Source organism: Rana temporaria, chromosome 10, assembly GCF_905171775.1.
Source record: "Rana temporaria chromosome 10, aRanTem1.1, whole genome shotgun sequence".
NCBI lineage: Eukaryota > Metazoa > Chordata > Amphibia > Anura > Ranidae > Rana > Rana temporaria.
The window spans coordinates 71825133-71842075 of record NC_053498.1 but is presented as its reverse complement, the minus strand read 5'-3'; the positions used below and the strand labels follow the sequence as shown (position 1 = coordinate 71842075).

General features: G+C 44.7%; 1 protein-coding gene across 1 annotated transcript in view; it reads left to right on the top strand.

Annotated features, from left to right (window-relative positions):
• KMT2A (lysine methyltransferase 2A) overlaps positions 1 to 16943 on the top strand; it is a 179454-nt gene that overhangs the window by 51587 nt on the left and 110924 nt on the right. The window contains exons 5-10 of the mRNA XM_040325444.1: positions 2280 to 2514; positions 2705 to 2769; positions 4495 to 4893; positions 11610 to 11683; positions 15185 to 15310; positions 15436 to 15549. Coding sequence (XP_040181378.1) covers positions 2280 to 2514; positions 2705 to 2769; positions 4495 to 4893; positions 11610 to 11683; positions 15185 to 15310; positions 15436 to 15549 — 1013 coding nt within the window. The remainder of the gene's footprint in view (positions 1 to 2279; positions 2515 to 2704; positions 2770 to 4494; positions 4894 to 11609; positions 11684 to 15184; positions 15311 to 15435; positions 15550 to 16943) is intronic.

Sequence of the window (16943 nt, the reverse complement as noted above, 5' to 3'; positions counted from 1 at the left end):
TGGGGGCACCAGAAGTCATGCCATGCAAATGGAAGCGGACTTGATCCTCTCTTGGGCAGAGCGGGGAATGGGCTCTCCATCTAGAGGAATTTCAAGCACTTTGCCACAGGTGGGAATGGCAGACATGGATTATCTGGCATCCAGATTCAACAGCAATCTGGACAAATTTGTAGCCAGGTCCAAGAACACTCTTGACTCCATAGTTGACACTGGTGATGCCATGGGATTAGCTCATTCTGATCTACACCTTTCAACCTCTCCAGATCCCCTCCTCATCTGCGCCACAGAATTGAGAGGGACAGCATTGCAGTGATTCTGGTTGTACTGACTTGGCCAAGAAGAATATGATTTTTTTAAACATGCTTAAACTCCTAGCAGACTCTCCGCTGTGGGACGCATTCTGTTCTTACTCCAATCTAGTCTGGATCAGAATTGGCTTTGAGTATTCGCTGAGGGTAAATCTCTGCTTTGGCAATTCTATTTTAGAGATTGGCCTTCTCTGTGGAACCTTTTATCAGATTCTTTCGGCTCGTCAGAAGCCACCCTTCGAGCCTATTTGGGGTATTTCCTTATATGACCTTTCTTGTTGCTACCAGTAAAATTCATTACTTGGAGCCCCCCCCCCCCTTTTATTTTCTTTACCAATTATGCTAGCTGCATATAATCCATGGTAAAGACTAACGATCCTATGTCCCATACTTTTATTGTGATGCTCCTCTAAAGTTACAGCTTAACATTCCTTGTTTATGAATTTTTGTTACCTCTTAAGTACCTTTAACTTAAAGGAACACTAAAGGCAGAATTTTTTATTTTTTTTTAAATAACAAACATGTTATACTTACCTCCGCTGTGCAGTTCGTTTTGCACGGAGTGGCCCCGAATCCTGTCTTCTGGGGTCCCTCGGCGGCTGTCTCGGCTCCTCCTCGCAAAAACTTTCCACGTTCATGCGAGCTCTCTCGCATTGGTGGAAAGCTTTTGCAAACGCGCTCCCGTGATACAGCGGCGGGCATAGCCGCCGACTGTATCACTCGGCCCCGCGTCATCCGCTGTGATTGACAGCAGCGCCAGCCAATGGCTGCGCTGCTATCAATCCGCCCAGCCTAGCCAATCAACGACCAGGCTGGGAACCGAACAAGATGACAAGCACTCGCCCGGGACTTTCGAACAGTGAGGTAAGTAAAACAGGGGCTCGGGGGGGCGGAAGGATGCATTAAGGTAAAAAAACTTTTACCTTTACAACCCCTTTAATGATTTCTGCATGATAGAGTTGTACAGCAAGGATCTTTTGTTGGTCACCAACTAGATGTCACTGTGACCTTCATTGCAAAATATTTTGAACAAGTGTGAGAATTAGAAAAATTATTTTGAATAGAACCATCTTTCACCAGTGCTTTTGTATTACAAAATTGTTCTTGTTTTGAGTATTCTGGCATTTTGTTGTTGAAAGCTACTGAATGGAAAACCTTTAAAGTCGGTTCACACACGGGCGGCACGACTTTGGAGGCGTCTTGGCAAGACGATCTCAAGACGACTTGAGAGACAACTTGCAAAATGACTTCTGTATTTTTTTTGTTCTATACGTTTTTATTAATAAGAAACTAAAAGGAAAGGACATAGCTTCCCAATACCACACAAAGACAGTACAGTGAGGTACAAGCATCCACCATAAACAATGTATGACATTCAAGTAAATAAAACCACAAGTTGCAATGGCCACACAGGACCACAGTACTGTAGGCTATATAGGCATTACAACAGGAGTAATAACATATTAAACCTCCCATTACATCCATGCCAGTTAAGCATTACAATCGGACAGTGAGGGTTGCCCGTAGATTCCAAGTCTCTCGAAAGAACTATACCTCAGAGCTTAAGCACATGACTTCTGTATTGAAGTCAATGCAAGTCGCCCCCAAAGTCGTACAGGAACCTTTTTCTAAGTCGGAGCGACTTGCGTCGCTCCTATTAGAACGGTTCCATTGAATAGAGCGGACCGCGACTTGTCAGGCGGCTGAGTCGCCTGACAGGTCGCCCCTGTGTGAACCGGCTCTAAAGGAAATGTATAGTCTTTGTTCACTGACTTTTTACATGCATCTGTCAAGAGACCAAGCAGCCTGATATAAATTATGTAAATGTTTAAATTGTACTTTCTATTTGTAATGTATATTTTGTTTTTATTTCATTTTCTGAAGTAATGTATCTTTACTAGGAAAGTTGCTCTATGGTTCTGTGTGTTTTTTTTTTTTTTTTTTTAATCTTTTCTACCCTTCCTTATGCAGACAAATCCTCTATTGCCGGTTCAGAGGAGGCCGATTCCCCTGCGCCACCCATTAAACCAATCAAACAAGTCACCCGCAACAAGACTCCACAGGAACCCCCTGTAAAGAAAGGCCGACGATCTCGCAGATGTGGACAATGTTCAGGTTGCCAGGTACCTGAAGACTGTGGCATCTGTACAAACTGCCTGGATAAGCCAAAATTTGGGGGACGCAACATCAAAAAACAGTGCTGCAAGTAAGGATATTGTAACAACATTTTATGTTCTACCCTAAAAAGGGTTTTGGCATTGTTCCCTTAGCATGGCTTTATTCTATTTATGTGTTTATTTTTTAATAGGAATACAATTTCCTAAATACAGCTGCTTTTTCAGCTTGGATAAATAATTTGTATGTCTATTTTGAGCGTATTTTTATTTTTTTTACAGGATGAGAAAATGTCAAAACTTGCAGTGGATGCCCTCTAAAGCTTTTATGCAGAAGCAAGCAAAGGGTAAGTTAATATGAAGATTTTAAACTGTTTATGATACTTCTAGAATAACATATGCTTTTTGTAACATTTTAAAGTTTGTTTAGCCATGAAAAAAACACTTTTTAGTAGTGTTGTCCCGATACCACTTTTTTAAGACCGAGTACAAGTACCGATACTTTTTTTCAAGTACTCGCCGATACCGAATACCGATACTTTTAATTTAATCTAATTTGTTATGTGAAAGTGGCACATGTGGCAGTATGTTTTCTTTTTTTTTTTTATTTAATTTTTTTTTTTTTTACAATGCTTTCTTCTTTTTTTGGGGGGGGGGGGGGGGGGCGGGGGAGTTGGGGACAGTTTTTATTATTATTTTTTACAATTTCTTTTTTATTTATTGCATTTTTTTTTTAATCAGCCCTGTTGGGGGGCTATGGTGAGATATCAGGGATCTTAACAGACCTCTGACATCTCCCCTTTGAGACAGAGAAAGGGACTAGGGACACAGTTTCCCCAGTCCCTTTCTCAGCAGCCTCCACTGCACTGAAAATATAAGGAGGGAAGACAGCGGCTTCTCTTCATTCATGAACTGAGACATCGCAAACACAGGAGGTTACAATGTTTCAGTTATGTTAATGAACAGAGTCGGTGATCACTGACTCTGTCCATTCAGAAAACGAAGGAGCCGGGTTTACTGGCTCCTACCTTCGCTCTCCATCCTGAGATAACGACGGGGACGGCAGCATGTAGGGGTAGAAGAGAGGGGGCCAGATGCACGGAGGGGGACACGGAGGAGAGAGGGGGACAGATGCACGGAGGGGGACACAGAGCAGCATGGAGGGGGACAGATGCACGGAGGGGGACACGGAAGAGAGAGGGGGACAGATGCACGGAGGGGGACACAGAGCATGGAGGGGGACAGATGCACGGAGGAGGACACGGAAGAGAGAGGGGGACAGATGCACGGAGGGGGACACGGAAGAGAGAGGGGGACAGATGCACGGAGGGGGACACGGAGCAGCATGGAGGGGGACAGATGCACGGAGGGGGACACGGAGGGAGGAGAAAGGGGGACATATGCATGGAGGGAGACACGGAGCAGCATGAAGAAGGAGGGACAGTCAGAGGTGATCGTGTGTGGGAGAGAAGCACCGATCACCGCTGAAAGCCACGGCGGGGGTTTGAGAGAGAGGACCGGCTGTGGCTGTCAGACTTTTAAATCTGTACAGGGTGATCAGTGCTTGTAACTCCTCCACAGCACTGATCACCCTGACTGCCCAGGTATCGGGTGAAGTATCGGAGCATTTGCACCAAGTACAAGTACTCGGGCAAATGCTCGGTATCGATACCGATACTAGTATCGGTATCGGGACAACCCTACTTTTTAGTAAACATACTATAATGAAGGATGTCCCATGTCATGCAGGCTGCTGGATCCTGTAGAAATCTTAACTTTTGGGACTTCTGTAAATCTGCTGTGGAAAAAGTTCTTGACGAGGACCCGCCCCCTCTTCTCTCCTTCATTGCTTTCACTGCCTAGAATACAAACAGATTGTTTTATAAGCAATGAAAGCATTGAAAGAACATGTGTTTATGGTGGAGGAGGAAGGAGGTGGCGGTTCTCACCTGAATATTTTCTCAGCAGCTTCACAGAAGACCCGAAGCTATTAATCCCCACAACACAAAAAGTCAGGGACAGCATAACTGGGTATCCTTGTATTGAAGTTTTCTGTTTTAATGTTTTTTTAGCAGCGAGGAAGAAAGATAAGAAATCCAAGTTGGCAGATAAACAGGAGGCTACAGCAGTGAAACCTTCAACAGAACTTAGTCCAAAAAACGCTGTGAAATCCACTGCTGCCACGCCTCCAAGAGAGGATCCTCCCCACACACCACCCCCAGCACCAAAAAAAGCCGATCCCCCAAAGTGCACTGCTGAGAAAATGCCAGAGGAGGAGAGTCTGCCAACACCTTCCTGTGAAATTAAGCAACCCCTTTCTGCCCAGAAATCCACAAAACAGCTTCCACCACAGCCTGCAAGCAATCCAACCTCAGCCCATAGCAGCCCTACTCCCATCTCTCGGAAGGAAGCACCGAAATCCTCAACATGTGAGACAAAGAAGAAGCAACTTTCTGTCCCTCCAGAGACTGGTGAGTGCCATATCTTTCAGCTACTGCTAAAGATTTTTTACACAAAAGCGTTGTTACCTTGCTGATAGATAAAATACCATCTTACAATATAATCAATATGACCCTTCAACGTGTAAAGATAAAATGTTCAGCAACACATTACTTTTTTGTTATGTTCTGGTGTAAAGAGCTTGCTACTGTACATTCTTTCTTGCTAGGCTATTGAGAAAATGGCAAACTGATCAAATGGCCCTGATTTACACAATGATTTATGGTATACTTCCTATCTAATGCATCATCCTTCACAGTCAGTGAAACTATAGCTATATTAAAAATTGGAATATGTCCACCAATTTAAAAGAAAAATAAACTTGCATCTTAAGAAAACCTTGCAGATCCATTATTAAAGTGGGGGTTCACCCTATAAAAAAAAAAAAAAAAATTTCTTCTAGCATAAAATTCGGCATAGTAGCGAGAGCTACAGTATGCCTGTCTTAATTTTTTTATCCCCGTACTCACAGTGTAATCGTACATAGAAGATTCCGACTGCCCACGGGGAATGGGCGTTCCAATCCAGGCGGAAGGTGATTGACGGCCGGCTCTGGCGCGTCACGCTTCTCCGGAAATAGCCGAAATAGGCTTGGCTCTTCATGGCGCCTGCGCATAGTCTGTGCGCAGGCGCCGTGAAGAGCCGAGACCTACTCCGGCTGTCTTCGGGGAGCGTGACGTGCCAGAGCCGGCCGTCAATCACCCTCCCTCTTGAAAGGAACGCCCATTCCCCGCTAGGGGTGCAACGGATCAAAAAACTCACGGATCGGATCGATCCTCGGATCAGGAGTCACGGATCGGATCATTTTCGGATCAGCAAAAAAAAAAAAAAAAGGGTCCGTTTTTTCATTGGTCCAAAAAAAAAATATATTATTTTATTATATATATATATATATATATATATATATATATATATATATATATATATATATATATATATATATATATATAATAAAATAATATATATATTTTTTTGGACCAATTAAAAAAAGGAACCTTTTTTTTTTTTGCTGATCCGAAAAAAGAGCACAATAGCAATTCACAGGGGTGGATTAAAGAGGAAGCAGGTGAGGCCGTTTGGGACTTAAAGTACAATCTTGATGTTTTTACAGCAAAATATATATATATATATATATATATATATATATATATATATATATATATATTTTTTGCTGTAAAAACATCAAGATTGTACTTTAAGTCCCAAACAGCCTCACCTGCTTCCTCTTTAATCCACCCCTGTGAATTGCTATTGTGCTCTTTTTTTCCCCCCCCTCCTCTCACACCAGTGCTTCACTGCTAACATTCCCATTCAGCTTGCTAGAGCCCAGTGCACAGCGTGACACGCCTCCCCGGGGAGGCGTGTCACGCTGGGCTCTGGCAAGCAGACTGGCCGCCGCTCCGGAGCTAGGCCGAAGCCGGGGACTTTCCTAGGCCTAGGCTCCGGAGCGCTCCGCGGATCGCGGGGTGTGCCGATCCGAACGGGGTGGCCCGTTCGGATCACGGATCGGTGACGATCCGTTACACCCCTATTCCCCGTGGGCAGTCGGAATCTTCTATGTACGATTACACAGTGAGTACGGGGATAAAAAAATTAAGACAGGCATACTGTAGCTCGCGCTACTATGCCGAATTTTATGCTAAAAAGTTGTTCTGCAGGGTGAAACACCGCTTTAAATATGGTCTAGTTTGATTAAAGGGGTTGTAAAAGTACAATTTTTTTTTCCTAAAAGGCTTCCTTTATCTTAGTGCAGTCCTCCTTCACTTACCTCATCCTTCCATTTTGCTTTTAAATGTCCTTATTTCTTCTGAGAAATCCTCACTTCCTGTTCTTCTGTCTGTAACTCCACACAGTAATGCAAGGCTTTCTCCCTGGTGTGGAGTGTCATGCTCGCCCCCTCCCTTGGATTACAAGAGAGTCAGGACACCCACTAACACACAGCTACTTTCTCTATCTGCAACGTAGAGAGCGTCCTGACTCTCCTGTATTCCAAGGGAGGGGGGTGAGCATGACACTCCACACCAGGGAGAAAGCCTCGCATTACTGTGTGGAGTTACAGACAGAAGAACAGGAAGTGAGGATTTCTCCGAAGAAATAAGGACATTTAAAAGCAAAATGGAAGGATGAGGTAAGTGAAGGAGGACTGCACTAAGGTGAAGGAAGCTATTTGGGGGGGGGGAAATTGTACCTTTACAACCCCTTTAATGTAATACATTTTTTCCTGAACCCTGTGATGTCACCTTTACCCCGGATTGACAACACAACTGATTTCAGCACTGGCTGCGAATGAGCAAGGAGCTGCAATTGAGTACAGGTAAGGCAAGTATAGGGGGAAGCACTTTCCAGAGTCACTGGGCTAGATTCAGGTAGGGGCACGCAATCTAACGGCGGCGCAGCGTATCGTATTTACGCTACGCCGCCGCAAGTTACAGGAGCAAGTGCAGTATTCACAAAGCACTTGCTCCGTAAGTTGCGGCGGCGTAGCGTAAATGGGGCCGGCGTAAGCGCGCGTAATTCAAATGTGTAAGGGGGGGGGCGTGTTTTATGTTAATGTGTGTTGACCTGACGTGATTGACAGTTTGTACAAACGGCGCATTCGCCGTCCGTGTACATATCCCAGTGTGCATTGCTCCAAATGACGTCGCAAGGACGTCATTGGTTTCGACTTGAACGTAAATTACATCCAGCCCTATTCGCGAACGACTTACGCAAACAACGTAAAAAATTTAAAAATCGAAGCGGGAACGACGTCCATACTTAACATTGAGTGCGCCTCATAGAAGCAGGCACAACGTTACGCCGAAAAAGCCTTACGCAAACGACGTAAAAAACGAACGCCGGGCACACGTACGTTTGTGAATCGGCGTATCTGGGTAATTTGCATACTCTCCGCCGAAAACGACGGGAGCGCCACCTAGCGGCCAGCGTGAGAATGCACCCTAAGATACGACGGCGTAAGAGATTTATGCCAGTCGTATCTTAGGCTAATGTCGGCGTATCTAGCTTTCTGAATACAGAAAGTAGATACGCCGGCGCAGCTTTGAATTTACGCGGCGTATCTATGGATACGCCGGCGTAATTCTTTGCTGAATCTAGCCCACTGTCACTTTGCCCTGCATACAAGGTAACAGTGTCTTGTTAAAGGAAACGTTTCAGAATGGAAATATGACCTGTGTTTAATTGTTCATTTGGTTTTTAAAGTTGCAGTTTCCAGGGCAGTCCTTATCCTGATTTCACTACCTAGTAACCCAACAGTAACTCTGTCTCTGACCATAGAAATAATAAAAGGAGCACCAGACCACAATTGGATAAGAGTCCAAGTTAGTTTTAATTGTTGATAGGTCATACAAAAACTGCTTCAAACACATGCCAGGCCAGTGACTTGCTAGGTAAAGGCCAACATATTCATACTTCATTGACTGCATACTTGTTTCATGTTAATGATTGACTTTTTGATAATGATGTCAGGATCAGGAAGATGGCTAAAGAGTCTACAAGTCAGAGGGGCAGCTTCCAAGTTTCCTTCTCCTATGAATTCACTTAAAAACAGAACTGCAAGCATCTATAAAATGCCATTACCTAAGCCATCAGAGTATGCAGAAATTGATTTGCTTTGCTGTGCTTTTCCAAAGGGGATTAGGAACCTGCATATTGTAAAATCACTTGTAGTTTGCAGAAATGTGGCTGTTGCCATTTTACATATAACTGATTGCTGTAAGGTGAGCCTTCTGGCTGAAACATTGTTGCAGTCTTTGCTGGCTGTGGTAAGCAGTTTAGTGGGTTCAGCTTGTACGGCAGGGGCCGCAGGTTCTGATTCATGCCCTGACAATCGTACAGGACACAGGCAAACTATTCAAAGACCCTTGGTTATAGGCTTGTACCCTCGGGTGATTGGACATGGGCAAAGTTTTTGAGGACACCCCGTTAATACTAAGGTGATGGACCTCCAAGAAATCACAGGATTGCTGCAAGGTGGGCTTCATGCCAATGGCTGCCAGGACTGATTAGTGTGTTCTGACGGAAGGTCCTCCTGGCAAAGACAAAGGCACAGTGGGGGAGATTGCTGCACTAACATCGCTTGTGTTAGTATGACAATCAGTTTTTTTCCCGTTCAGCCCATTGGGTTGGACGAAAAAAAAAAAACTTCTAGCGTGTGCCAGGCTTTAGGCACTCTGAAAGAACAAGTTTTGGACTTGTGCAGTCTTTCAGAAACCTCTGTTTTTGCTTTCTCTTGTAAAACATTAGGTTCCCTTCTGCAGCACCCTGTGCTTTCTTCAGTTCTCAACTTGGTTCTCTCTGCCCTGCAAGAACCACCCTTTGAACCCATCAGGTATATTCCTTTGGAAGATCTCTTTTTTGCAAAGTGGTCTTTTTGGTTGCTGTCACCTTGGTCAGATCTGTCTGTGGCAGCGGCCCTCTCCTGTAAGCATTTGTTCCTCATACTTCACACAGGAAAGGTTGTATTACGCCAAAGATCATCCTTTGTTCCTAGGTTGATATCAGTCTCTTACTTCAATGAGGACCTAGTTCTACCTTCCTTTTGCCCTACTCCAAAGCATTCTAAGGAAATCGCTCTTCAGTGCCTGGATACAGCTAGAGCCATTAGTCTACCTCAAAGCTACAGCTTCAATTAGATAGATGGATTTCCTATTTGTCCTGTTCTCAGGACCTTGCAAGGGACATTTTGCTTCCATTGCGAGGCGGATATATAGGCTGATCACTGGTGTTGACACTTTTAAGGACAAATCTCTTCCTCCACTATTATGCATCCCTTCCACCAGATGGCTGTTTTGTGTGCATTTCAACACCAGACCTCTGAAGCTTAGCTGTTTAAGGCAATCAACTGGTTCTCTGCTCATACTTTTAAAAAGCTCTACCAGGTGGATATGCAGTCTTTTACAGATGAAGCTTTCGGCCACAAAGTGCTTGCAGAAGCGTTCTGAAGTTGGGCTTTCTGACTCTTTTATTGTTGGGTCTGTTGGCATAGCTCTGTTTGCCGAGTAGTTACGTACCTGTCTCATTTCATTGTTTGGAGACTTTTTTGAGAGAGGTTACTTAGTTTTGACAGACACTCGCTCTCACTTCTGGGGAAGGGGTGGGGGGAATGATTGAACTTTAAGGGAAAGTTCACTAACAACCACCTCCCCCCACGCCCCTGCTCACAACCTCATGTGACACATTAGGCCTTGTACACACGACCAGACATGTCCGATGAAAACGTTTCCATCGGACATGTCTGCTGGGAGGTTTTGGTCTGATGTGTGTACACACCATCAGACCAAAATCCCTGCGGACAGAGAACGCGGTGACGTAGAAGACACCGATGTTCTCTGACACGGAAGTTCAATGCTTCCATGCATGCGTCGAATCAATTCAACGCATGCGCGGGATTTCGGGCCGCTGGTTATACGTCGTAACCAGCGGACATGTCCGATGAGTCGTACTAACCATCGGACATGTCCGACGGACGTGGCTCCAGCGAACAAGTTTCTTAGCATGCTAAGAAACTTTTGTCCGCTGGAAACCTGTCTGCTAGGCCAGGAAACATGTCCGTTAGACCCTACACACGGTGGGACATGTCCGCGGACCAGTTTCTGCGGACATGTTCGGTCGTGTGTACGAGGCCTTAGAGGTTCCAGGAGGCTAAGTGTGGTTCCATTCACAATGCTCAGTGAGACTTGTGCACATGCAGTGGGGACCAGTTGTGAAGCTGCAAGGAGCCACCACTGGCTTCCCACAGTAAACATGGCAGTGCCGGTGACTCGAAGACGAACAACCGGTCCAGGTGTGGTTTTTAACAGACTTAAAATTCTCAGTAAGAATTATTTCTGTGGATGCTCCTTCTAGTACAGTGGTTCTCAACCAATGGGAAGTGGCCTCCCTCTTCCTGGGCTTGCAGGAAGCTGCAGATCCCCCAAACTCCCAAAGTGCCTTCCTGCTCCCATGGTGCCATCCAAACTCCAAAACCAACAATAGATACCTGTAGTGCCCCTCAACCTCTCAAATTGCCCCTAATCTCTTTATGAGCCCTCAGTAACCACAGTTCCTCCCAGCTCCCTGCAGTACTCCCTCGCTTACTGCGGAGCCTCCAGCCGCCAACATTTCTGTTGAAGGGAGGGGGAAGACGGAACATATTGTTTTAAATGGGTGAAAGTCTGATTTTAATGTTTTTGGATGTCATTTTGCATTAGAATATGGACATCACAACTGGTAGGTTATACTCTGTTGCTAGGTAGTGGAGAGATCATCCAAATAGCATCCACTAGCTCTTGTTTAGGTAAAAGGTGAAGGCTGATGGGAAGCCATAAGCAGAAGCAAGGACTAGGCTCAGTGCACGCAGGTAAAGGAGGATTTTGTTTACTTCGAGGCTTGTAAATCCCACATAAAATGGGTTTGGGTTGTCATATATGTGAGCCTTTAATTTTGCTGCGTAACGGCTATATGTAGAACATTGATCTGTATGCATTATATATACTTTTCTGCCTTTATGTTATGGCATGTATTTTTGCTATGTATCATGGTCTGGATACCTGTTGTTTTTTGTACCACTTATACAGTATGTTCAATAAAGAGCAATCCCGATTGTTAAATTTTGCTGCATGACATTCATCAGTCATTGTTAAGGGTTTGATGTCTTGAGCCACAAATCTTTTCACATACATGCCTGAATTAGTCTTCTCTTTGACAGGCTCAGAGCCAAACAAACAGAAGAAACTCGCTGGTAGACTGGCGGTCTTGCCAAGATCAAAATCAAAGGAAAAGGTGAGGAAAGCATAAACTTGTATGCATGTGTATTTGTACTTGATGCAAGCTCTCAAATTGATACTAAACACACAGGGCTAGATTCAGATAGATCTGCCTATCTTTAGGCAGGCTTAGCGTATCTCTGATACCCTACGCCGCCGTAACTTAGTGAGGCAGGTTCTGTATTCAGAAAGAACCTGAGCCCTAAGTTAGGCCGGCGTAGCGTATGTGGTCCAGCGTAAGCCCGCGGAATTCAAATTATCCATGTAGTGGGCGTGTTGTATGGTAATGAAGGCTGACTCCACGTATTTGAAGTTTTTGACTAACGGCGCATGTGCCGTCCGTGAACGTAACCCAGTGCGCATGCTCCAAATTAACCCACAAAAAGCCAATGCTTTCGACGTTAGCGTAAATTACGCACAGCCCTATTCGCGAACGACTTACGCAAACAACGTAATCGACGGAAAATTCGACGCTGGCCTGACGTCCATACTTATACTCGTATCTTAGGGTGCAATATTTTCACTGGCCGCTAGGTGGCGCTTTCGTTGAGTTCGGCGTAGAATATGCAAATTAGTATCTTGGCTAGGTTTAAGTGTATCTCAGTTTGAGCATACACTTAAACATACGACGGCTTAGATTCCGAGTTACAACGGCGTATCTACTGATCCGCCGGCGTAACTCTTTGTGAATCCAGCTATGTGTCTGTGATCTGAACTGTTCAGCGACAGCCCAAATCACAGTTATTTACAGATACACTGGCCATGTGTTTTTTAAAGTGCTGTTTGTAATCGGCACCTTCGAAATGCACATTTACTGTTCTGCCATTTTAAAAGGTACAATGGAAGGGAAGTGGTAAAAAAAAGTGACCATTAACACCGCTGAGGTGTTTTAGCACACATCTGCTATGCCACACGTTGCATTAAGGTGGCCTATTCAGTTACATTTTTATTGATCGTTCTATTGTTGGCCTTACACACATGGATTTCTCATGGGATTGTCTGCCAAGGAGATGTTTTGGTTGATCAGCTGTCTCAAATCGTAATTTGCAATCCAAATGAAAAATTTGTTCACATCAGTTTTGAACTTTCTGAATGATTAGTTTTGTGTTTATGGCCAGCATATGAGTTGTAAAAGCAGAAGGTTTTTTTATCTTAAAGCGGAGTTCCACCCAAAATGGAACTTCCGCTTTTTGGAACCCTCCCCCCCTCTGGTGTCACATTTGGCACCTTTTCAGGGGGGAGGGGGGAGCAGATGCCTGTTTAATACAGGTATTTGCTCCCACTTCCGGGCATAGATAGCCGCATTATCTGCGAGTATCTACGCCACTTCCCATGCCCCACTCCCCCTCGCTGTCTTCTGGGAGACACACGGGTCCCAGAAGACAGCAGGGACCATTCTGATTGTGCAGCAAGGCTTTACTTCCTGATTCGGCTTCGGGTGTCGAAATCGTGGGCATGCTGGACAGGTAAGTGTCCTTCTTTTAAAAGTCAGCAGCTGCAGTATTTGTAGCTGCTGACCTAAAAAAAAAAAAAAAACGGTCGAACCCCTGTTTTTTATTTTCTAAATAGGTTCCTTTAAGCTAGTGCATTGTTGGTTCACTTACCTTTTAAAAGTTTTTTTTTTCTTTGTCTGAATTTTTTGTTTCTCCTCAGTAAGCTTGCCCCCATCATCCATGGGGGTTAGTCAGTCAGAACAGCTTACTTAGGAGAAACAGGATGTGAGAAATTCAAACAAAGAAAACAAAGAAAAAAAAACATTTAGAAGGGAAAGCGAAGGAAAAGGTGAACCAACAATGCACTAGCTGAAAGGAACCTATTTCGAAATAAAAAATGGACCTTTACAACCCCTTTAAGATAAAAAAAAAACTTTTTCTCTGTAGCAGCCACCCCAGCACCCCTAATTACTTACCGGAGCCTTATCTCTCTTCACCAATGACCACGAATGTCTAAGCCATCCGGGACACTTCTCCTGATTGGCTCAGACACAGCAGCGGTGCCATTGGCTCCCATGGCTGTCAATTAAAGTCAGTCAGCCAATTGAGAGAGGAGGCTGGGGCTCAGTGTCTGAATGGACACACACAGAGCTGTGACTCGGCTCCAGTGCCCCATAGGAAGCTGCTGGCTATGGGGCCACTCGATAGGAGGGAGGGGCCAGGAGCAGCAAAGAGGGACCCGCGAAGAGGAGGATCCTGGCTGCTCTGTGCAAAACCAACTGCACAGAGGAGGTAAGTATAACAACGAACCTTTACAATCACTTTAAGGGCAAGCCAAAACCTGAAGATGATACTCATTTCAATCTGGGTCTAAGTTGCAGGCATTTTTTGTTCAATATGGGGCGGATTCACAAAGATCTGCCCCGGCGCAGTGTATCTGAGATACGCTACGCCGCCGTAACTTACTTTTTTTGGTTTGAATCCTGGAAGAATTTGTGCCGTAAGTTACGGCCGCGTAGTGTATCTCTTGCGGCGTAACGGCGCCTAATTCAAATTGGCGAGTAGGGGGGCATGTTTCATTTAAATGAAGCGCGTCCCCGCGGAACGAACTGCGCATGCGCTGTCCCTAAATTTCCCGCCGTGCATTGCGCTAAATGACGTCACAAGGACGTCATTCTTTTGACGTGGACGTAAATTACGTCCATCCCGATTCACGGACGACTTGCGTAAACGAAAAAAAATTAATTCAAATTAAACGCGGGAACGACGGCCATACTTAACATAGCAGGTTTAACTATACGCCACCAAACAGCAGCTTTAACTATATGCCGGAAAAAGACGACTAGAGACGACGTAAAAGAATGCGACGGCCGCTCGTACGTTCGCGGATCGTCGGAAATAGCTAATTTGCACACTCAACGCGGATTACGACGGGAACGCCACCCAGCGGACGCCGAAGAATTGCATCTTAGATCCGAAGGCGTACGAAGATGTACGCCTGTCGGATCTAACCCAGATGCCGTCGTATCTTGTTTTGAGGACTCAAAACAAAGATACGACGCGGGAAATTTGAAAGTACGCCGGCGTACTCGCTTTGTGGATCTGCCCCTAAGTTTTTATTGAAAATAAACAAAAAAGGAAAAGACATTGCAGCCCGATACAATACAATGTAAGTATAATGAGGTACAATCATCAGTAACAAACAATGCATGACAAACAAATAAATCAACAGGTCGTAGTGGCCCAGCGTGGTTTTGGCACAACAGGCCATACATGCACCACACCAGGAACACCACCATAGTCAACCTCATCTGTAGGTTGCAGGCATTGACATTGTTTCTCATCACCTGCATTTTAGCATCTCTCTTCTATGATATCTTTTGTCTCACAACATATAGGTTAACTTTGAATGAAGATGCTTGTATGCCCAAGGTCTAATTCACTGTAACCTGCATTACCATTTTTTCAGACTTGAGAATAACATTTTGATTGCAAAAAAAGGTTGTTTAATTTATTTAACAAGTTACCCTATAACATTTTAATAAAACTTACCAGTATATGTTATGGGGGTTTTGTCTCATCAGGAGAAGCCAATGGCTCCCAGCAAGCCTGAGGTTAATTTCAGCCCTCTGAGTTCTCTGTGCAATGGCAGCGTCTCCAGACAGAAACCTTTATCTGATGGAATACATCGAATTCGAGTGGATTTCAAGGTTTGTAATTCTCTTTTTTTCAGATTGTGTTTCTTCTTGACATTTTAGTCCAGATAACAAAAGAATGAGCCAGTTTGTGTAAACCTTTTGTGCCATGTTCTCAAATGGTTATGATTTTTCCACAGGGCGATTGTGATTTAGGTAGTGCCTGGGAGATGGGTGGCCTCAGCATACTCACAACTGTACCGATAACCCCACGTGTCGTTTGCTTTCTGTGTGCCAGCAGTGGAAATGTTGAGGTGAGTTCATATTGAACAGTGATGTATTTTTAAAATGGACCTACAGCCTGATTATGAGCTGAGTGGGAAAGACTTAAAACCTCTGTCATGTTTTTACTATCTTTCTTTAGGAGATGAACTCATACTTAAAGTGGAGGTTCACCCAAAAAATAAATTTTTAACATTAGATTGGGCCTAATTACGGGAAGCAGAATCGGGTGTTTTGATTAAAATCAATGCAGTACTTACCTTTTTTGAGATAAATGTTCTCCCGCCGCTTCCGGGTATGGGCTGCAGGACTGGGCATTCCTATTTGATTGACAGCCTTCCAACCGTCGTATACAGCGCGTCACCAGTTTCCGAAAGTAGCCGAACGTCGGTGCGCAGGCGCCGTATAGCGCCGCACTGACATTCGGCAACTCGTGACGCGCTGTATGAGACCATCGAAAGTCTGTCAATCAAATAGGAACGCCCAGTCCCGAAGACTTACGTGTGCGTTCGCTTCTGCGCGCGAGCTACCGGGGACAGGGGCGTTTTAAATTTTTTTTATTGTTTTTTTTTTTACTTCTTTATTTTTTTACACTTTTTTTATATATATATTTTTATCACTTTTATTCCTATTACAAGGAATGTAAACATCCCTTGTAATAGGAAATGTGTGTGACAGGTCCTCTTTATGGAGAGATGTGGGGTCAATAAGACCCCACATCTCTCCTCCAGGCTGGAAAGCATGAGATCGGTGAAAAATAATTTCACAGATTTCATGATCAGTGTTGCTTACTAGCCGCAATCGCGGCTTTGTTTACTTAAGGGTACCCGGGCGTGACGTCATCACATCGCGCCCGGGCCTCCGGCGGTCATAGAGATGACTGGTGAACATCTGGCGGCGGGAGGGGGGGTTGCCTTCCCCCGCCGCCTATAAGAACGATCAAGCGGCGGAACCGCCGCTATGATTGTTCTTATGGTGCGCAGGATCGCCGGCTGAAGACATGGATATCTGAATGATGCCTCTAGCTGCAGGCATCATTCAGATATCCCCCAGCAAAGCCCAGGATGTCATATGACGTCCACCCAGGAAGGGAGATCCCATCTGTGGACGTCATGACGATGGGCCGGTATTGAAGTGGTTAAAGTGACTCTGTTTAAACGAAAAGTGTCCAAAAACATTACCTGTGAGGGTAGTACAGAATTAAGTAAATAGTTACCTCGCATTTCCAAACCAGGGATTTCACTTCAACATAGTGGTGGCATTCGTCAACAAAAATGTGAGAAAAACAGAACATTTCCTATAAAATACTTACCGTTATTTTCCTTTCCTGATTCCTTTCCTGCTCCATGGCAGCATACGTGTGGGTTGGCCCCGCCTCCATTACTACCCTAGAGGGTCACCTCTCCCATAAATCTTTGCTCTGGGC